A 24,027-nucleotide genomic window follows, 5' to 3' on the forward strand; every position below is an offset into this window, starting at 1 on the left:
TTTTAGGAGATGTAAATTATACAGTAACATTCTAAACTAAGTCCCATAATTCTATAGGTTACGCTTTTACAAATATATTTCTTCAACCAAGAAGAATATGGAAAATTCAGAACCCACACGAGAGCTGCAGTTTCAAGAAGAGACCAATGGCTTTGCATCTTCCATTGATAGCTTGGCCTCTCTGAAGACACTGCCTTACATTTGGGTCAATTTTCCTTTGGAAATGAGGAGAAAAATATGGACCAAGACATAGATTGGATTAAATTGGTACTTACTTGTAGGAGGTTCTTCTGGAGCAGGTCTATTATAACCTAGAAAATAGAAAACAGGTAAGAGGAAGGGAGAGCACAGGAAAGAATTTAGCATGCTTTGATCTATATGGCACCACACCACCCTTATATACATTATTGAACATCAATTCAGGTTTTAAGATCTGACAAATCATACTGAATAAAAATTTCCTGGTATTTCAACTAATCCCCTCTCTTCCCACACATCTAGCATATTCCAATAGGTTTTTACAAAATATATTTTCACACCTCACTTCCACAATATTAAGCATCAATATACACCATTATCTTTCCTTCTACTCTGCCATTATATATCCATCAAGAAGATCCTCAGGCGTGGGCAGGGGCTGCAGAGGCAGGCAGGTGGAGTGGTGGGGTGGTGGCTGCAATTTTAATAAAAACCAGAAACTGAGCTACCACCCACTGAGGAATTAATGAAAACAAGCTCCTAACCAAGAGCTTGGAACATGGATGCCTTTAATCCCAACACCCGAGGAAGGAGCAATCACCATGGGATGAGACCAGAATGGGATCTGAACACTGTCTGAGGCCAACCCAGGGCCCAGCTGCCAATCCTGCAAAACCCAACAACTTGGAGGTGTTGCTGAGACTACCCTACTCAGCTGAAATCCATCCGGGAGAGGAATCGAAAACCTACAGTTTGCAGCCTGAGGAAAGAACAGCTGAGAAGTTGACGAATGAGCAAAATGTGACCTGAGAACACAAAAGAAGACACTGCCCAGGCACCGAACCAGATCACCAGAATCTTAAGTATATACTTCACTGACTGAGAACAGGTAAGGTCCCATCTCCAGACTGGCAGATCAGGTCTCTGACTCCTAGGCCCTACCCACTGGAGTCCCAGTGACCAGACAGCTACCTTTCTCTACTCCCCCCCCCAAAAAAAACCCCTCAAAACAAAAAACAAACAAAAAACTAACCCCTATGAACCTAACAACCACTGAAACCATAAGCACACCCTACACCAACCGGGAACAACTGCTCCCAGAGACAGAACCCACTAACACTGATTTGACTAAGCTGATCCTGAACAAACAGAGACCAAAAGCACCAATTTAACAAAGAAATCCTAGTGAACCAAGACTAAAAATTAGAACAAGAGAGGTACCTTCAGACACAGACACTGCCTGCACTGAACAGAGGAAGAGATGAGTAGACACCAGTGCAAAAACACTGGCAACAACATGAAGACCTATAAGACAACATCACAACCTAGTGACTCTACACCTACAAGACCCAAACATGCCAAGGAAGAAGAAACAGAAGAAATCAACCCTAAAAATGACTTCAAGAAGATGATAGAGGCCCTTAAAGAAGAAATGAAAAACTCCATTAAAGAGGAAGTGAAAAACTCCCTTAGAGAGGAAATAAAAAATTCCCTTAAAGAGGAAATGAAAAACTCCATTAAAGAGGAAATAAAAATTCCCTGGGTTGGGGATTTAGCTCAGTGGTAGAGTGCTTGCCTAGCAAGCACAAGGTCCTGGGTTCGGTCCTCAGCTCTGAAAAAAAAAATTCCCTTAAAGAGGAAATGAAAAACCCCATTAAAGAGGAAGTGAAAAACTCCCTTAGAGAGGAAATAAAAAATTCCTTTAAAGAAAAAATGAAAAACTCTATTAAAGAGGAAATAAAAATTTCCCTTAAAGAGGAAATGAAAAACTCCATTAAAGAGGAAGTGAAAAACTCCCTTAGAGAGGAAATAAAAAAATTGCCTTAAAGAAATGGAAGAAAAAAAAACAAAAAAAATTGGAAGAAATCAAAGAAAGCCAAGAAAAATTAATAAAACAGATGAAGGAAACCATCCACAATCTGAAAAAATGAAATTGAGACAATAAAGAAAACAGAAACTGAGGAAATGTTGGAAATAGAAATCCTGACTAAATGAACAGGAACTACAGAAACAAGCATAAACAACCAAATGCAAGAGATGGAACAGAGAATCTTAGACAATGAAGACACAATAGAGAAAATAGATGTATCAGTCAAAGAAAACACTAAAGACAAAAAAGTTGTAACACAAAACATCCAAGAAATTTGGGACACCATGAAAAGACCAAACCTAAGAATAATAGGAATAGAAGAAGGAGAAGAATACCAACTCAAAGGCACAGAAAATGTATTCAACAAAATCATAGAAGAAAACTTTCCTAACCTAAAGAAAGAAATACCTATGAAGATTCAAGAAGCTTACAGAACACCAAATAAGCTGTATCCAAAAAAAAAGTCCCCTCACCACATAATAATCAAAACACTAAACATACAGAACAAAGAAAAAATATTAAGAGCCACAAAGGAAAAAGACCAAGTAACATATAAAGGCAAACTCATCAGAATGACACCAGACTTCTCAAGAGAGTCTATGAAAGCTAGAAGGTCCAGGACAAATATTATGCAGACACTAAGAGACCATGGATGCCAACCCAGACTATTATACCCAGCAAAACTCTCAATCACCATAGACAGAGTAAACAAAATATTCCATAATAAAAATGATAAAACCAGATTTAAACAATACCTGTCCACAAACCCAGCTCTACAGAAAGCACTAGAAGGAAAAACCAACCTAAAGAAGCTAAACATACCTATAAAAACTCAGGAAATAGAAAATCCCACACCAAAAAACACCAAAGAAGGACAACACAACATGACCACAAAAATAACAGGAACTAACAATCACTGGTCATTAATATCCATCAATATCAATGGTCTCAACTCACCTATAAAAAGACACAGACTAACAGAATGGTAAGAAAATAGGATCCATCCTTCTGCTGCATACAAGAAACACACCTTAACTTCAAAGACAGATACTACCACAAAGTAAAGGGATGGGAAAAGGCTTTCCAAGCAAATGGACCTAAGAAATAAGCTGGTGTAGTTATCCTAATATCTAATAAAATAGACTTCAAGCTAAAATCAATCTAAAGAAATCAGGATGGACATTACATATTTATCACAGGAAAAATACACCAAGATGAAGTTTCTATCCTGAACATTTATGCCCCAAATACAAAGGCACCCACATTCATAAAAGAAACATTACTAAAGCTTAAAACACACATCAAACCCTGCACATTAGTAGTGGGAGGTTTCAACACACCACTCTCACCAAAAGACAGATCTACCAGATTGAAACTCAACAAAGAAATAAAGGACCTAACATATGTTATGACTCAAATGGACTTAATAGATATCTATAGAACATTCCAACCTAACACAAAAGAATATACCTTCTTCTCAGCACCCCATAGAACCTTCTCAAAAATTGACCACATGCTTGGTCACAAAACAAATCTCAACAGATACAAAAACATTGGAATAACCTCCTGTATCTTATCGGACCACCATGCCTTAAAGTTAGACTTCAACAACAACAAAAATTATAGAAAGCCTACAATCTCATGGAAACTGAATAATGCTCACATGAAACATCAATGGGTCAAGGAAGAAATAAAGAAAGAAATTAAATATTTCCTAGAATTCAATGAAAATGAAAGTACAACATACTCAAACTTATGGGACACTATGAAACCAGTACTAAGAGGAAAATTCATGGCTCTGAATGCACACGTAAAGAAGATGGAGAAATCTCATACCAATGAATTAACAGCACAACTGAAAGTGCTAGAACAAAAAGAAACAAACTCACCCAGGAGAAATAGATGCCAAGAAATAATTAAATTTAGGGCTGAAATCAATGAAATAGAAACCAAGAGAACAATACACAAAATCAATGAAACAAAGAGGTGGTTCTTTGAAAAAAATCAACAAAATAGACAAACCCCTAACCAAATTAACCAAAAGGCAAAGAGAGAGCACCCAAATTAACAAAATCAGAAATGAAAAGGGAGATATAACAACAGACAATGAGGAAATCCAGAGAGTCATCAGGTCATACTTCAAAAACCTGTACTCCACAAAATTTGAAAATCTGGAAGATATTGACAATTTTCTGGATAGATACCACATACCAAAGTTAAATCAAGACCACAGAAACCATTCTGTAGTGGATAGCCATCCCCGCATTGGCCTGGAAGTTCCAACCCCCATTGAGGCTTCAGTAATGATCACGCCCACAAGGCGGGGCAGAGGAGGGAGCGGAAGACCGAGGATCAAGAGGAGGTCGCTCTCTTGGTTTGGGGACGCTGGACGCAGGAGGTAGACTGAGCAAAGTTCTCCAGAGAACACTGCCGGACTGTGCTATACCTTTGCCAGACCCTGCAACCTACCCCTTCATTTGTAAGTTACCCCACAAAATAAACCTCCCTTTTAACTACGTGGAGTGGCCTTAATAATTTCACCAATATCTGGCGCCCAACGTGGGGCTCGAACCCACGACCCTGAGATTAAGAGTCTCATGATCTACCGAATAGACCGATAACCCCTAAAGAAACAGAAACAGTCATCAAAAGTCACCCAACCAAAAAAAGCCCAGGAACAGATGGTTTCAGTGCAGAATTCTACCAGACTTTCAAAGAAGAACTAATACCAATACCCTTCAAATTATTCCACACAATAGAAACAGAAGGAACACTACCAAACTTTCTATGAAGCTACAATTACCCTCATTCCCAAACCAAACAAAAATGCAACAAAGAAAGAGAATTACAGACCAATCTCCCTCATGAACATTGATGCAAAAATACTCAACAAAATTGATGCAAAAATACTCAACAAAATTTTGGCAAACTGAATCCAAGAATACATAAAAAATAATTATCCATCATGACCAAGTAGGTTTCATCCCAGGGATGCAACGATGGTTCAACATATGAAAATCTGTCAATGTAATACACCATATAAACATACTGAAAGAAAAAAACCACATGATCATCTCATTAGATGCTGAAAAAGCCTTTGACAAAATCCAACACCCCTTCATGATAAAGGTCTTAGAGAGATCAGGTATACAAGGAACATTCCTAAACATAAGATAGGCAATTCACAGCAAGCCAACAGCCACTATCAAATTAAATGGAGAGAAACTCAAACCGATACCACTAAAATCAGGAACAAGACAAGGCTGTCCACTCTCCCTGTATTTATTCAATATAATACTAGAAGTTCTAGCTAGAGCAATAAGACAACAAAAAGAGATCAAAGGGATACAAATTGGAAAGGAATAAGTCAAACTTTCACTATTTGCAGATGATATGATAATATACATAAGTGACCCCCAAAACTGTACCAGGGAACTCCTACAGCTGATAAACTCCTTCAGTAAAGTGGCAGGATATAAGATCAACTAAAAAAAAATCAGTAGCCCTCCTATACACAAATGATAAAAGGACTGAGAAAAGTCAGAGAAACATCACCCTTTAAAATAGCAACAAATAATATAAAATACCTTGGGATAACACTAACTAAACAAGTGAAGGGCCTTTTTGATAAGAACTTTAAATCTCTAAAGAAAGAAATTGAAGAAGATATCAGAAAAATGGAAGGATATCCCATGCTCATGAATAGGTAAGATTAACATAGTAAAAATGGCAATCTTACCAAAAGCAATCTACAGATTCAATGCAATCCCCATCAAAATCCCAACACAATTCTTCACAGACTTGGAAAGAAAAATACTCAACTTCATATGGAAAAACAAAAGACCCAGGATAGCTAAAAGAATCCTGTATGATAGAGCAACCTCTGAAGGAATCACCATCCCTGACCTCAAGCTCTACTATAGAGCTATAGTAATAAAAACAGCCTGGCACTGGTATAAAAACTGACATACAGACCAATGGAATCGGATTGAAGACCCTGACATTAATCCACACACATATGAACACCTGATTTTTGAGAAAGAAGCCCAAACTATACAATGGAAAAAAGAAAGTATCTTCAACAAATGGTGCTGGCATAACTGGATGTCAATATGTAAAAGATTACAAATAGATCCATATCTTTTGCCATGCACAAAACTTAAGTCCAAGTGGATCAAAGACTTCAACATAAATCCTGTTACACTAAACTTAATAGAAGAGAAAGTAGGAAGTACTCTTGAATGCACTGGCACTGGAGATCATTTTCTAAATATAACACCAACAGCACAAACACTGAGCACAACAATTAATAAATGGGACCTCTTGAAACTGAGAAGCTTTTACAGGGCAAAAGATATAGTCAATAAGACAAAAAGACAGCCTACAGAATGGGAAAAGATCTTCACCAACCCCACATCTGACAGAGGATTGATCTCCACAGTATATAAAGAACTCAAGAAATTAGACATTAAAATACCAAACAATCCAACGAAAAAATGGGCTAAAGAGGTAAACAGAGAATTCACAAAACAAGAGTCACAAATGGCTGAAAGACATTTAAAGAAATGCTCAACATCCTTAATTATCAGAGAAATGCAAATCAAAACGACTCTGAGATACCACCTTACACCTGTCAGAATGACTATGATCAAAAACACTAATGACAGTCAATGTTGGAGAGGATGCGGAGCAAAGGGAACACTCCTCCACTGCTGGTGGGAATGCAAACTTGTACAAGCACTGTGGAAATCAATATGGTGGTTTCTCAGAAAATTGGGAATCGAACTACCTCAAGACCCAGCCATACCACTCTTAGGCATATACCCAAGGAATGCTCAACCATATCACAAAGATACATGCTCAACTATGTTCATGGCAGCATTATTTGTAATAGCCAGAACCTGGAAACAACCTAGATGCCTATCAACTGAAGAATGGATTAAGAAATGTGGTACATATACACAATGGAGTACTACTCAGCAGAGAAAAACAATGACGTCATGAGGTTTGCAGGCAAATGGATGGAACTAGAAAAATCATCCCAAGTGAGGTAACCCAAACCCAGAAGGACAAACATGGTATGTACTCACTCATAAGTGGATTCTAGATAGAAAGCAAAGAACAATCAGACTGCAACCCACAGAACCATAAGGCTATATATATTGCATGGAGAACCCTAGGATGACTGTTGCTTATAATAAGATTTGGTTTTACTCAATTACTGAGCAACCCTCAATGAAATATTATACTATTAAGGTAAGAATTCATACTGTATCAAGCTGATAATAAAAAATTAATTAATTAATCTAAAAATAAAAAAGAAAAGAAAAATTTGAACTATTAAAAACAAAACGAAACAAAACCAGCCGGGCGGTGGTGGCACCTGCCTTTATTCCCAGCTAGGGAGGTAGAGCCAGGTGGATCGCTTTAAGTTCAAGGCCAGTTTGTGCTACCAAGTGAGTTCCAGGAAAGGCGCAAAGCTACACAGGGAAACCCTGTCTCGAAAAACAAAAAAACAAAACAAACAAAAACCAAACAAACCCTGGTGAGCTGCCTGTTTTTCCTTTATGGTTCTTAGTTGTTCTTTTGCAGAGATGCCAGCTTACGTCATTCTGGGATCAAGAATAATGGGCCTTGGCGGTTTGTATTCCTGGAGTTGTGTCCATGACAGTGGATACCCAAACACTCCAGAAGAGAATTTGACATCACTGCTGCCATTGTTGCTGTTATAACAGTGAATACCACTGCTACTACTGTTTCTGGGATTGCCATATCATAATTGGTTACTACAGCTAGCACAGTGGAGACCCTGGGCAGCAAAAGTAGTTACCACAGTTAGTTAATCTTTCATTCTATTGGGCATGACAAATTTAAATCAATAGTTGTATACATTTCAATTGGCTTTGAAAGTTATAAATTTACAAACTCAAGTTCCATTTGCTTTTGGGATACCATCTTACAAGGACTCCAATTTGCAGTAAGGCTCATCAAGGAAGGGAATGGCTCAGTTGCCTTTAGCCTACCAGCTATGTGCGGGTTAAGACTTCTGTTGGTCTTTTCTGTGCCAAACACACAGATTGCAAGCCCAGCACCACTTAGAGATCTTTGGCACCAGTTAACTCTGCAGCTCTCACAAGATTGAGCTTGTATGATAATGAGTATTCAGAGATGGGTAATGCCTGGGGTGGGGGGGCTCACCAACCTAAAACAGAGAGCCTGTGTGGCCTGGACAGGTGTCTCCATGATGGGTAAGGTGACCTGCTGATGTCCCACACAACCTAAGTCAGAAGCTCATTTTTTAGTAAAAGCAGGGGGGGGGGAACCTATAGGTCCCTGGCCCCCGTTTTGGGTAACTGTTGCCTTGCTTGCTGACCTTGACCTTGATGTCCTCCGTATGCTAATTCCCTTCGAGATTCCACCCTCCTGAATGCTTAAGGGAAGGTCCTTGTCTGTGTATCCAGCATATTGGGCGTTAACAGCTTAGATGTAAGATTGTAAAACATCAGAAGTGGGGGTGGGAATTTAGCTCAGTAGTAGAGCGCTTGCCTAGCAAGTGCAAGGCCTGGGTTTTAATCCCCAGCTCCAAAAAGAAAAAACATCAGAAGCAAACTTCTGCCCTCCAGGGTTCTCCCATTGTGCTGTAAGCCTGTATTTAAGACCTCTTCCCTCTTTCAATAAATGTCACTTGGCATTCAAAAAAAAAAAGAAGAGGGGATCAAGATCATGGTGGGGGCCAGGCCATGGTAGCGCACACTTGTAACCCTAGCACTTGGGAGGCAGAGGCAGGAGGCTCTCTGTGAGTTCGAGACCAGCCTGGTCTACAGCGCTAGTCCAGAACAGGCTCCAAAGCTACAGAGAAACCCTGTCTCGAAAAACCAAAAACCCCAAAACCAACCAACCAAACAACCAACCAACCAACCAAACAAACAAACAAAAAAACTTCATTAGGCAGTGGTGGTGCATGCCTTTAATCCCAGCACTCGCAAGGCAGAGGCAGGTAGATCTTTGTGAGTTTGAGGCCAGCCTGGTCTACCGAGCAAGATCCAGGAAAGGTGCAAAGCTATCCAGAGAAACCCTGTCTTGAAAAACCAAAAATGAAAGAAAAAAAAAAAAAAGATCATGATGGGGAAACCCACAGAGACAGCTGACCATTGCTGACAGTTGCTAGTTGGAGCTCACTGACTCTGGACTGACAGCTCGGGAACCTGCATGGGACTGAACTAGGCCCGCTGAATGTGGGTGACAGTTGTGTGGCTTGATCTGTTTGTGCGGTCCCTGGCAGCAGGACCAGGACTTATCCCATGTGCATTAACTGACATTTTGGAACCCATTCCCTGTGGTGGGATACCTTGATCAGCCTTGATACAATGGCAAGGGGCTAGGCTATTTTTCAACTTGGTATGCCAGACTTTGTTAAGTACCATGGGAGGCCTTACCCACTTTGAATAGTGGATGGGGGTAGAGTGGGAGGGAGGTGAGGAGGAAGGGGAGGGAGGGGTAAGTGGGGTTGGTATGTTAAATGAAAACAATTTTAATAAATAAATATATTTTAAAAAAAAATAACAACCACTTCTTTGTATTAGGTTGTTTTTTTTTTTTTTTTTTTTTTTTTTTTTTTTCGAGACAGGGTTTCTCTGTGAAGCTCTGTGCCTTTTCCTGGAATTCACTTGGTAGCCCAGGCTGGCCTCAAACTCACAGAGATCCACCTGGCTCTGCCTCCCTAGTGCAGGGATGAAAGGCGTGTGGCACCACTGACCCAGCTGTATTAGATTTTAACTTGTCTATACTTCTGAGATTATTCCAAATAAAAATTTATATAAAAAAGAAGATCCTCATTGAGCAGGTACTATGCATAGTATTCCATTTTCATTTGAAGTATATAGTCCAAAGAGACAAAAATAAATGAATAAAACAAAGGGTGTATCTCCCTCTTCTGCAGTTCACATTAGAAAAAGGTACAGATGAAAGTTGTTGTTCTTTTACAAGGTATGGTTTATAGTAAATGCTGAACAGAAAGTGAAAAGAGGCTGAATATTGTACACAAATACTTGCAATGGCTTAGTGAAACACATTGGATATAAAATGCTGCATGTCAAAATTTCAATTGGTCAAGATTCAGTGTAGGAAAGGCAAGTCCCTTTGTAGCTCTGTGCTTTGTTTCCTTTCTTTTTTAAATTCAGAGTAATATAAATACATTATATCTTTTAGCCAACTTCAAGGGGTATTATGGTTCAAGTGGCTTGGCATTTGATGAGACATAGAGAAATTGAATTGATAATCCTCTTGACATACTTATCAAGCAAGTTTATTTTTTTTTTTAAATCTGGTTAGGAAGGATGGAAACACCCAATGTAAAATAAGAACATACAATAAACTGATCAATACAGTATTACCAATACTATTGATAGAGATAGAAAAAAAATAAAGGATGCCTGGGGGACATTCTACAGCAAATCACAGAGCAACTCACCATTGACATATAAACTATCCTTGTCCAGTGAGTAGTTGCCCAGCTGGGTGATTTCCTGGTTTAGATTTTTCAGCTCTGAGTACAGTCCTTGGATGTCCATCCCAGGATGTGAAGGGTCATGGTGGTAGGTGCAGATGGCATCCACACCAGTGGCTGTTCCATTCGCCTTAGACCTAGACAGAGAGGAGTGTGGAGATTTTAGAAAAGTCGTAATGAAGATCAGAACCAGAAGGAAGGAGGAGGAATTAGAATGGTAACAATAAGCAATGGTCATTCCTGGACAATGATCAGAAAGTAGCTTCACCTGAGAGAATCCAATCTGCAACTTGAGTTGAAGGAGCCATTTTGGAACAAGTGTCCAAGCTGTGGATGGTAAAGGAGGAGGGAAATGAAAAGAGGCATTGAAAAGGGGGTCATGTGGGATTTACCTTCCCCAGACTGCTTGGATAAGGTTCTCACCAGGTACTGCAGGACACTCTCAGTTGAGCTGAACACAGCTGAGCCATTGCTCATATTTGATGAATATGGAAGATTGGTTATGGTGAAGTTGATTGTTAGGATCTCCAGATGGTGCCCCATAGCTGCAGGAAGAGAAGAGATACAACTGAGAATTGCTTGATACCAGAGTAGAATCTTGTTCTCATCAGCTTGTGTTAAGTTTATGTCTCCAACCATATCCCAGCGTATCCATTCAGGTCAGAAACTACACATCTTAACTCTACATCACACAAATTGCCTTTTCTGAATGTTCCTCAAATTAATTATCTATTCATTTTAGTTTAGTTCTTATGACTACAATGACTAGAATTTTTTTCCTTCAGACTCAATGGATGCTCTATCTAAAGATGTTCTCTATCCTGAGCACTAAAAGTGTCCTTCTGAAATAAGTCTCTTACTAAGATAATTCATAATCCATTACTACCCATTGTTCTTTGTGTGCTTTCAGGGGCTAGTATAAGCTTGAAAATTTGACACTTATGGTGGCTAATATTGGTTTTCAAGTCATCACACTTGGGAAGAAATATTGAAGAATTGCTGTCATCATATTGACCTGTGTCTTTCTTTATCTTTGGGGCATTATCTTGATTACTACTTGATGTAGGAGACCCAGTTAACTACGAGCAGCACCACCACCAGGCAGGTGGGCTTGGGAAGTACAAGAAAGCTATCTGATATGAGCCTGAAAGCAAGCCAGTACACAAAGTTCCCCCGTGGTCTGCTTTAAGTCCTCTTGCTAGCTTTCTGCCTTGAGTTTTTACTTGGCTTCCCTTGAGTATAAAATGTGATATGGAACTGTAAGTTGAAATAAACTTGTACTTCCCCAAGTTCCTTTAGACTATAACATTTATCATAACAACAGAAGGCATCCTACAACTGCTTTCAACTCATCTTCCATTGACTTCCATTCTCATTTACTCATCTATCCTGAACTGACCACTATGACCCAAGACAGGACATTGAAAGGCAGCACTGGGAGTTGAGCAATATGATTCATGGAAATCAAAATCCTCTTAGTTCTACATAGCCACTACATTGTTGCTGGTCACTGAGCCCTCATATTGAAATCCTCACTTCCTGGAACATTTCATTCTTATTTTATCTGAATGACTCCTACTCATCCCGAGAGAGTCAGTTCAGGAGGAATTTTCCTCAGCAAGCCTTCTCCTTTCTGCATTATGTTACATGCCTGTTACCCCCATACTCCCAACCCCACAAATATCTAAAGTATTGCAGTAGTCTATTTGTCTCACGTGCCTTTTGGCTCAATGTGAGCAAGTACTTGGTTGGATTATTAGTCTGATCCTTGTGCATATGAAGATGGTCCTGACACTAGGAACTTCACATATTGGTGTCCTAACTGGAATTTTGATGGTGGAGGTGTGGGACAGGGATCTAATCAAATTTAGTCAATGGATCCCAACATACCTGTGTCAGGTTCTGGCTGCAGAGATGTAGATATAGAAGGTAGGGTAATGGTGGCTGGCTCAGGAGCTGTGGAAAGGATTGTCATTGTTGAAATACTTATTTCTTCAAATATTTTATGCTTCATTTATCTATTGCTCATAGTCATCCTGATAAATCCAGTTTAGGAGGAATTTCTTTCTCAGAAATCCTTCCCATTTCTACATACATTAAAGACTGTTCATAGTCAGAGAGTTTTTTTTTTTCTAGCTATGGTCCGAGGGAGGCACACTACCTTTCACACCTGAACCATGAACTACCACAAAGAGTGATTGTGTTAGTGAAGAAGTGAACAAGCCTATGAATGGAATTAACTCAAGATATTGAGATTAGTGATTAGCATAAGGGATGAGCAAAGATGGATTAGGGCGATATAAAATTAAAGGGATAAATGGATGGATGGATGGAAGGAAGGTTATATAAAAGGAGGGCCAAACTAGAATTCAAGAAGAATCAAATTAAAGACAATATGGAGAGATAGAAGAAAGAAGAGAAGAAAGGACAGCTAAATGAACGAACTTGATGATGGGTAAACAAATGTGTGTGTGTGTGTGTGTGTGTGTGTGTGTGTGTGTGTGTGTGTGTGTGTTTCAATGGGCTGATATAGCATTGTTATATAGATGTGTTGATGAAAATTAAGTAGATGGGTAGGTGGATAAATGAATACATAAGTACTGCATTCATGTATACGTAAATGGACTGGTATGTGTATTCACAGGATAAAGAAAGAAGGTGAATGCTAAGCAGACACAAAAACATTAACAATAGGTGTATAAACACCTGAACTGACTAAAATGTACATTTATAGTAGCTGATGTAAGAGTGGGTGATCATACCAGTTTGAGTATATGGATATATAGGCATGTATATGATTGATGAAAGGTCAGGTGGATGTATGTATGAATGGATAAAGGAAAAAAGAAGAAATAAAATATTAACTGGAAAATGGACTGTAGTATGGATTTATCAATGAAACTGGATGAGTGAATTAATACAATCAAGAATATAGGTAGGAGATAAAAGAAACAAAATAAATACAAAAGAATTGGCAGGAGAATAGTTGGGTGGATGGATGGATGGGTGGATCAATGGATGGATGAATCAGTTGATAGATGAATTGATGGAAACATGATATGAGTTCAGGAACATCTAGAAAATAGAAGTATAAATAGCTGGAAAGATAAATGATGGATAGTTCAATGAACATCCAAAATTAACTCCAAATGATTAAAAAAACTTTACATAAGTCATGTACCCTGATGTAATTTAGGAGAAAATGGGTAATACAGTTAAACTTACTGTAACAGGAAAGGATTTTGGAGACAGAACCTGGATAGCATAGGATCAAAAACTAACAATTAATAAACAGGTCCCATGAACATAAAAAGCTTCTTTACAGAAAAAGAAAGCAGCTTCCTTCAGAATGGCAAAAATCTGTGTTATTTACATATCTGACAGAAGGTTTGTGTCTAAAATATACATATAAATAAAAAATTAGCCACCAAGAAAGGAATCCAATTGAAAATTTAGCATGGCTCGGATAATTTTTACAAAATGAAATATAATTTTTAAAGAAACATTTTTTAAATGTTCAACATCCCTTGGTATCAGGGATAAGAAAATGAAAACTTCTTTAAGATTTCATCTTTCCTTTATCAGAATAGTTTAAAAAAAAAACCCAAATCAAACAAACAAAATAAATGACAACAAATGCTGGCATGGATGTGGGGAACAGGAACAATCATTCACTTCTTCTTTTTTTTTTTTTTTTTTTAGCTGAGGATCAAACTCAGGGCCTTGCGCTTGCTAGGCAAGTGCTCTACCACTTTTCTAAATCCCCAACCCTCATTCACTTCTATTGGGGGTGTAACCACTACAGAAATAAATGTGGAGGTTCCTAAAAATTCTGGAAAAATCTACTATGAGATCCAGCATTATCACTCTTGAGCATACACTCCAAGGAGTCTAAACACTACTATTGAGAAACATGCATGTCCATGTTTATTGATGCTCTTTTCACAATATCTAGGAAATTTCAACAGTCCAGATGTCCATCAACTGATGAATAGATAATAAAAATATGGAAAATATACACAATATTTTTCAGCTGGTAAAAATAATACAATTGCCATACTCTCTGTGGATTCCTATGTATACAGTCCTGTTGTATTTGGAAGATACTATTTCCTTGGAGTCATCTACAGTCATTTGAACTGTATAAGTTTAAAACAGACAAAATTACAGTACTGAGAAACTGAAGAGGACACAAAGTTCCTTCCACCCCTAGTCAAGAAGCTATCTGTGCAGGGCAGAGGTGGCACATGCCTTTAACCCCAGCACTTGGTAGGCTGAGGCAGGCGGATCTCTGTGAGTTCGAAGCTAGCCTGGTCTACAGAGCGAGTTCCAGGACAGCCAGAGTTACACTGAGGAGGAGGAGGAGGAGGAGGAGGAGAACAACAACAACAACAATAAGAAAAAGAACAAGAAGAACAACAAGAAGAAGCTATTTGCAATTTATACCTGCTAAGAAAAGGAAAATAAATTTTCTCCAGTGGAGCATCACTGGTTATATCAAACACACCCAGAGATGGACTCATGCTCAGAAATGGCGAACAGAAAAGGGACATCATTTTTTTTTTTTCAATTTTAAATTTGGTATGAGATTTTTGTTTTATTTTCTAGGTACTGAACTTACTTAATATTGCTTTTTTGTTTGTTTGCTTATTTGTTTGGATTTTCTGTTTTGTATTTTGAGTACATTGGGGGAGAGAGAGAAACAGAAAGAGAGAGGAAGAAAAGAAATTTGGGTGAGTAGGGAAGTGGGGATGACATGAGAGCAATAACTGGAGAGGAAAACATGATCAAAATATATTTTATAAATATTTAAAGGAACTAATAAAAATTAGAAAAATTAATAAAAGAACTAATAAAAATTAGAACAAATACAAGAGAGAAGGGAATTTTAGTTAAAACACTAAAATAATCATCAGAATTTGCAGCTTGATAATAAATCCCCTAATGAAGACTCTTCTTTTTATAAAACATAAATCACAGAGTAACCATCTAAACTAAGCCTCATAATTCTATAGGTTACACTTTTAGAAATACATTTCTCCAATCAAGCAGAATATGGAAAATTCAGAAACCCAACATGAGAGGTGCAGTTTCAAGAAGAAACCAATGGCTCTTCATCTTACTTCCATTGAGAACTTGACCTCTCTGAAGACACTGGTTGGGCTAAATTGGTACTTACTTGTAGGAGGTTCTTCTGGAGCAGGTTTTTTATAACCTAGAAAATAGAAGATATATTAGAGGATGGGAAAGCAAAGGAAAAGATTCATCATGCTTTGGTCCATATGGCACCACACCACCCTTATATAGACTAGTGAACATACATTCATGTTATAAGATCTGACAAATCATCCTGGAAAAGAATTTTCTGGTATTTCAACTATACCCGTCTCTTCCCATACCTCTATCATGTTCCCAATTGGTTCTTACAAAACATATTTTCACACCTCACTTCCACAATATTATGTATCAATACATACCATTATCTTTCCTTTACTCTGCCACTATATATCCATTTAGAATATATATCCTTTTTGAGCATTTACTATGGGTAGTATTCCATTTCCAAAGGAAGTATATAGTACAAACAGACACAACTAAAAAATAAAACGCAGTGTGTGTCCCCACTGCAGTTCACATTAGGAAAACGTACAGATGAAAGTTACTGGTTCTTTGTATCAGACATATGGTATAGTTTAGAGTAAATGCAGAATAGAAAATAAAAAGAGGCTGGAAATTGTAGACAAATTTTTGCAATGGCTTGATGTAACAGATTGACTATAAAAAGTTTTGTGTCAGCACTTCGATTGGACAAAACTCAGTGTAGGAAGGGCAAGTCTCTTTGTAGCTTTGTGGTTTGTTTGCTTTCTTTTTTAAATTCAGAGTAATGTAGATACATTATACCTTCTTGTCCATTTCATAGGGTATTATGGTTAAAGTAGCTTGGCAATTGACAAGACATAGAGTCATTGAACTTACAATTCTCTGGACACATCTGCAATCAAGTTTCTATATCTTGTTAGTTAGGATGCAAAGAACAAGCATAAATAAATATGGGTTCCATAATCTTTGGCATACATTCTTGGATCTAGGAAGAGTTAGAAAGGAAGCTCAGCAAATGTATTCATATCCTTCTACTTGCTGATTTTTTATAAATTATGACCATACATCCATACCTCCTTGCCAGGCTTTTTGTGTGTGCTTCTTGAATTTTTGAAATAAAGTGCTAAGAAGATAGAATAAACTGGTCTAGACAATACTATCAATACTATTGATAGAGGTAGAAAAAAAATGAAGGATGCCTCAACTTCCTCCACAACAAACCACAGTTCATGCTCACCGTTGACATATAGACTCTCTTTGTCCAGTGTATAGTTGCTCAGCTGGGTTATTCCATGTATCATACTGCTCAGTTTTGAGTACAGTTCTGGGGCGTCCATCCCAGGAAGTGAAGGGTCATGGTTGTAGGTGCAGATAGCATACACACCAGTGGCTGTTCCATTCTTCTCAGCCCTAGAAGGCAAGGAGTATAGAGATTTTAGAAAAGGTGTAATGCAGATAGGAAACAGAAAGAAGGAGCAAGCAGGGGGGCAACAATAATAGCTATCTGGCAAATGGGCAGAAAGTGGACTCACCTGAGGGAATCTAATCTGCAACTTGAGTTGAAAAAAACATTATGAAGCAAGGGTTCCAACTGGGGAGAAAAGCAAGGAAAATAATGGAAATAACATTTGGATAGAGTAGGTAGATATGATTTATCCAAATGGAAGCTACTGGAATGAGGGTCTTACCAGGTTCTTCAGGAGAGTCTCAGTGGAATTGAACACAGCTGAGCTATTGTTCATACTTGCTGAATATGGAAGGTTGGCAATGATGAAACTCACTGTGACAGTCTTCATATGATGTCCCACACCTGAACAAATTGGGAAGAGATACAACTAAGAATTTGTCTGGGGCCAGACTGGAATCCTATACTCATCAAGTAATATCTCCTTGTGTCTTATCATCTACCAACATACCCACCATACCCACAACCTTAATCTTATCTCTGAGTGACACTAATTTACCTTTCTGAATGTTCCTAACATACTTCATGTGTAATTTCCTATCATAATCATATCTTCTCTTATCCATACTACCACCCTACCAGATTCATAGGCTATACCGTCTAAGGGACTTTTTCTACACTGAACTTTAGAAGAGTGTTCTGAAAACAAAGTCTCACTGGGACTTTCCTCTTACTCCTACAACTCATAGATCATTGTGCAGTTTCAGTGTTCAGTTTGAGTGTTTTGATTTGTAATTCAAGTCCCTTTCCAATCTAGTTTCTCATGTCATTTTAGTTTTGGTTACTCATCAATCTGGACCTACCATCCTGCCTTTATGGGCTTTGGACTAAAAATGCAAAAGCTATATTAGGCAATGAACTTTATACTCCATGGATGCCAAATTCCTCTCATTTATCCCATTATACTGTTTTTCTAAGTCAATGAGTCCTTGTTATCATTTCCAGCAACTCTTTATGTCCTGTTTATCTGGATAACTCCTACTCAGCATGAGAGATTCAGATCAGGTTGAACTGTCTCTAGAAAGCCCTTTTCTCTATATATTATGTGACCTGCAAATTTCTCACTGCACTGCAATGGTCTATTCATCTCACAATACTGGTGGTTAGATGAGGCTTGGCTACTGATTAAATTGTTACTATAATATTTGTGTCTGTAATGATGGCTATGGAACTAGGTTCTTCATATTCTTGTGTCTAGATCCCATATAGAAATCAGAACTGTGGAACAGTATATCTTATAATTATAGAAACAGATCCTTTGATACCTGTGGTGGATTCTGTTTGCGCAAGTATTGATGGAGAAGGCAGTATGGTAGTGGCCAGTTCAGGATCTGTGGAATGGGATGTCATCAGGGATGAGAAAATCCCCAGGTATTTAGAGAAGCCCATGCAGCAATAATCCAAAGCAGAACAAACCATTCATAGGTAGATAATACACAAAAGAGATCAAAAGAGTAAGTGGGCAGTAATGTTAGAAAAGCCTGTAAATAAAATTAACTCAGATAATGAGAGTGGTTAGCTGGAGAAAGACTGAGAAAGGAGGATAAATTAATTGGAAGACAGTAATTGAATTGTTAAGTAGATAAGTAGAAAGAAGAATGAATAGATGAAGGGTAACCCAAAATTGAAGAATAATAAGTATCTAGAGAAATGGAAGGAAGGAAAGAGGGGACAAATAACATGTAAGTAAATGAACATGATGGATGGTGGGGACGTGCGTGAATAGATAGATTTTTGTTGGGGTAAGTAAGTGAATGAATAGGTGGGTGGATAGACATATTGGTGGATGGGATGGGTGGTAAATAAGTGGATGGATAAGTTGATAATTAAATGGATGGTGGATGGATGGATGAATGAATAGGTGATGAATGGATGGATACAGGTATATATGGCTAGATAGATGCTGAAAAAAGAAAGAGAAAAGGAATTGATAAGCAGACCAATAGATGAGAAAATATAGATAGATAGTTGAATGAATTGACAGATGTCTAGGTACTGAATACATGGGTAGGTGGTTGCATGGTGGGTGGGTATATGAATGAATAGGTATGTAGGGGGATAATGGATGGATGACTGGGTAGATGTGTGTGTGTGTGTGTGTGTGTGTGTGTGTGTGTGTGTGTGTGTGTGTGCATGTGCGTAAAAGAGGTAAATATCAAAGAAATAGAGGACAAACTAGCAAATGGACAGAAGTATGAGTGGGTAGATAAACAGTGTATGGATGAATGGCTAGACAGCTGACTAGAAAAGGAATGATAGAAGAAATGAAGAAATATAGTATAATGAAAAGGATAATGGATGGATGGATGGGTAACTGAAAATGTGGTTCTGGAGGAAAAGTAACTAGCAAATGAAAGAATGGACAGCTGAAAATATAGATGAGTGGGATACTGAATGAGTGGGCTATTTTATCCAAACACTTTAGTAGACATCAAAATTTGCTACTTAACAATGAAGCATTTGTTTTAGGTAACATAAACCAGTCTCTGAATTGATTTAGCTTAATAACACCATATGAACAATTGTTCAGATTTCTTCTTCTGATTCAGAGGACTAAGGAAAATTCAGAAATCCAACACTAGAGCTTCAGTCTCAAAAAGAAGTCACCAGCTCTGCATCTTCTTTCCACTGAGACTTTGGCCACTCTCCAGAGACTGACTTTTGTTTAGGACAAGCTTCCTTTAGAAATGAGGAGAAAAGCATGGATCAAGACCTAAGTCAGGCTAAACTGATACTTACTTGTGGTTGATTCTTCTGTACTAGTTCCACTGTAACCTAGAAAAGCAAAAAATACAAATAAGTGTAGATGTGTGTCACTTTATACACTGACTGAGCTTCTATTGGTGTTCTATGATCTGAGTGAAGAATGTTCTGGTGTTTCAACTATTCTAACTGTTCCCTACTCAATCTCAACTATGCTCCCCAAAGTGTGTCTATATGCTTTATTTTCATGTATCATTCCCATATTTATATACATCCACTTATACCATCATCCTTTCTACTCTCTCTACACTCATCTGACACATATTTATTGGGAAGTTATCATGTTTGGCGCGGCATTTCTACTTGAAGAATGTAGAATTGAAATAAACACTCCATGTTCCACTACAGTTTACACTGGATTGACAAAGTCTGCATATAATTTAACTTACTTGTTCCTAGTGTCAACCATAATGTCTGCATTATAATGAATATTTGAAAAATGCTGAGTGAATAATACAATGATGAATCTAAGTTGTATAAGTTATTAGATAGAAAAATCTTGCATGAGTCCTTGCAATGGCCAAGTTAAAGAACCAGATTTAAAATGGAAACATTAAAATTCATATCCAGACAAATTTATGTTACAGTGGGAAGGTTCATTTACCTACATGTGCTTTAGTTTGTCTTTGTGTTAAAATGAGAGTAACTTGGGTAAACATCATGCTACACAGTGGTAAATATTGATTGTAAACTGACAAGACCTAGAATCATCAAGAAGACAAAGCTCTGGACATTCTGTTAGGAGGGTTTGGGATTAGTTTAAATGAAGTACATAGCTCTACCCTAATTCTTGGTAGATCTATCCTATGGACAAAGCTCCTGAACCATAAAAGAAATAGAAAGAGAGATGAGGGCCAGTATTTATATTCATCTTCTTCCTGACTTGGGACATAGTATGGCAAGGTGTATCTGCTTTCCTGAAATGCTATTTATGGGTGCTTTTCAACTTCTTGGAAGAAGAATCTAAGAACACAGAACAAACTGGAGTAATGAAGGGCAAGATTTGAGGGAAAGAAAGCTTAGGGGAGCAGGAGATCCCAGCTGGATCAAGAACAGAAAGGGAGAATGAGGAATAACAGACCATGATGAATGAAGACCACATGAGAACAGGAATAGGCAGAGTGCTCAAGAGGTCCCCAGAAATCCACAATGATACAACCTCTGTAGTCTGCTGGCAATGGTCAAGAGAAAGCCTGATCTGACCTAGTCTAGTGATCAGATGACTAAACACCCTAACAGTCGTCTTGGAACTCTCATCCAATAACTTATGGAAGTGGATGCAGAGATCCTCAGCCAGGCCCCAGATGGAGCTCCAGGTGTCCAACTGTAGAGAAAGAGGAAGGTCTGCAAGAGTGTGAATTGTTGAATCCAAGATTGCAAAAATTTGCACAGGGACAAATAGCCAAACAAATGGAAGCACATGAATTATGAACCAAAGGCTCTGGAGCCCCCAGCTGGATCAGGCCCTCTGGATAAGTGAGACAATTGAATAGCTTGATCTGTTTGGGAGGCACCCAGTCTGTGGGACCAGGATCTGTCCTTAGTGCATGAGCTGGCTGTTTGAAACCTTGGGTTTACACAGGGACACTTTGCTCAGTCTGTAAGGAGGTGACAGGACCTGCCTGTACTGAATCCACCAGGTTTAAATGAATCCCCAGGGATGCCTTGATCCTGAAGGACATGGGAATGGAGGGGAGGTGCTGGGGGGAAGGTGGGGGGGGGGGCGGGAGGGGGAGGACAGGGGAACCCATGGCTGATGTATAAAATTTAAAACACATAATAATAAAGGAAAAAAAAGGAATAAAGTAATATAAAGGGAATGAGCCAAGTGAGGATGGAATGTACACAAAGAGTCTGGATTATGTATGTTGTATTTCCTTCAAATTTTTTGACTGTTAATGAGCTAACTGCTGAGAGACATTTGATTGTGGGGATTGTTAAGTTAAATAAACCTATATATTCTAAAAAAAAGAGAGAGAGACCACTGACTTTGAAAAGGCTAGTAAAATAAAGAGTGGCTGAAGAGATCCCATATTAAAATAAAGACCATGCTCACCATTCACATAGAGACTATCTTTGTCCAATGTATAATTGCCCAGCTGAGTGACTCCATGGGTCAGATGGCTCAGCTCTGAATACATCTCCTGTGTGTGCAGCCCAGGATGTGCAGAATCATGTTGGTAGGAGCAAATGACATTTACACTAGTGGAGTTTTGATTCTTCTCAGGCCTGAAAAGAGTAAGGTATCACTCTAGAGATATCTTCATGTGGGTGAGAGTCCCAGGTAAGGAGGAAACAGCAGAAGAGTCAAAATAGGTAAGTCATCCCTGGAAAATGACAAGGAAGTAGACTCACCTGAGGGAGGTCAGTCTGCAGCTTGAGTCGAAGAATATATTCAGGAACAAGGGTCTAAGCTATAGAAGAAGGATAAATGGAAAAGAGAAAAGAGTTGTATGCAGGATATACAGGAAGTTTGTCCTACAAGGAGGTTCCAGGATGAGGGTCTCACCAAGTGCTGTAGAACACTCTCAGTGGAGTTGAACATGGCTGAACTATAGCTCATATCTTCTGAATATGGAAGATTAGAGATGGTAAAATTGATTATGAAAGTCTTCAGATGATGCTCCATACCTGTAGGAAGACAGAAAGAGATATCTATAACTGAGAATTTGCCTGATACTGCACTAGATTCCTATACTTATCAAGTTATATCTCCCAGTTTATCACCATCTGTCATTGTACACATCCAAGTCAGAGATGAACATCTCATCTCCATGTCAGACCAATCCCCTATTCATAATGTTCTTCATGTGTGCTATCTCCTTTACCATACAGATCAGGCCTTATGTTCTCATATCCAGACTATTACCCTACAAGATTCACCGTGTGTTCCATATAAGTGGATTTTTCTGTGATGAACACAAGGAAAGTATCGCTGAAAGGAAAAAACTCACTAGAATACCCCCGCCCCCAGTGCTCTTAACACTTATGGCTCCCTTTGGAGTTTCAATGTCAAGTTCATGTTTCTTGGTTTGATACTCAAGATTCCTTTAATGTGGTTTCTTATGATTCCAAGATTAAGTTACTTATCAATTCTGTGCCTAACACTATGGCCTTTTGGGTCCTGAGTGGACATGGAGAGCCATCACTGGAAGCTGAGTTTCATGCTTCAAGAAAACCAAATTCCTCTAGTCTCTCCACTCACTTGTTCTTGATGGCCACTGAGCCTCTCTTTCTTCACAGCAAAAGATCATGACAATTTATCTATTATTTTTATTCATCCTGGGAGATTCAGTTCAGGTGGAGCTCTCTCTAGGAGGCCCCCACCATCTTAAATTGTGTCAGGTGCCTCTCACTTCACAAGAATCCCTCCTTGTATTGTCCTAGTCTGTTCATCTCAGAAGCCTAGTAGCTTCATGAGGGCAAGCATCTGACTCAAATGCTTGTCTAATCTCTATTATTGTAATAATGCTACTGGCACTGGATCCTCACATCATGGCTTCCCAGGTCTCATTAAGTCAGGAGGTGGAAGTGTGGGACAGGGATTTTCATCAAATGTAGGAAAAGGCTTTTCCAAATACCTGTGGTGGATTCTGGCTGCACAGATGTCAATATAAAAGGCAGGATGGTGGTGCTTGGCTCAGGAGCTGTGGAAAAGGCTGTTAGCAGTGTGAACAGAGTCCACATACAGTCCAGGAAGCTCTATAGAAGTGGTTCAAGCATACCAACCATTCACAAATGGACCATAAACAAGAGTGACTATTCGAGCAAAGGGGGAACTAAATCTCTGATTGAAATGTATTAAAGACAATTAAAATTGAGAGCAGTTCATCAATTTGAAGCCAGATAAGAAAGTCATAAATGACTCAAAACATATTTCAAGAGGAATAAAAACATGAGAAATGGGAGCTATGGAGACCAGAACAAATAAGTGAATGAATATGATAATTAGATGAGTGAACAGGTGGGTGAATTTGTGCTTGGATGGTGCGTTGGTGCATGCATGGATGGATGGACAGACTGGGTTAAGCATGAGGTGAATAAGTGGGTACATGGAGAGGAATGAATGGATATGTGTGGGGGTGGATGTAGGGATGGATGCATGGATGTGTGGATGATACATAG

General features: G+C 38.6%; 1 protein-coding gene across 1 annotated transcript in view; it reads right to left on the reverse strand.

Annotated features, from left to right (window-relative positions):
- Positions 1-24,027, reverse strand: part of Muc16 (mucin 16, cell surface associated) — a 197,643-nt gene that overhangs the window by 30,567 nt on the left and 143,049 nt on the right. The window contains 13 exon segments of the mRNA XM_036192391.1: positions 10,843-10,901; positions 10,998-11,119; positions 12,465-12,530; positions 15,754-15,789; positions 16,912-17,084; positions 17,207-17,265; positions 17,363-17,484; positions 18,405-18,470; positions 19,879-19,914; positions 21,959-22,131; positions 22,258-22,316; positions 22,412-22,533; positions 23,484-23,549. Coding sequence (XP_036048284.1) covers positions 10,843-10,901; positions 10,998-11,119; positions 12,465-12,530; positions 15,754-15,789; positions 16,912-17,084; positions 17,207-17,265; positions 17,363-17,484; positions 18,405-18,470; positions 19,879-19,914; positions 21,959-22,131; positions 22,258-22,316; positions 22,412-22,533; positions 23,484-23,549 — 1,159 coding nt within the window.

Source organism: Onychomys torridus, chromosome 7 (genome assembly GCF_903995425.1).
Source record: "Onychomys torridus chromosome 7, mOncTor1.1, whole genome shotgun sequence".
Taxonomy (NCBI): Eukaryota; Metazoa; Chordata; class Mammalia; order Rodentia; family Cricetidae; genus Onychomys; species Onychomys torridus.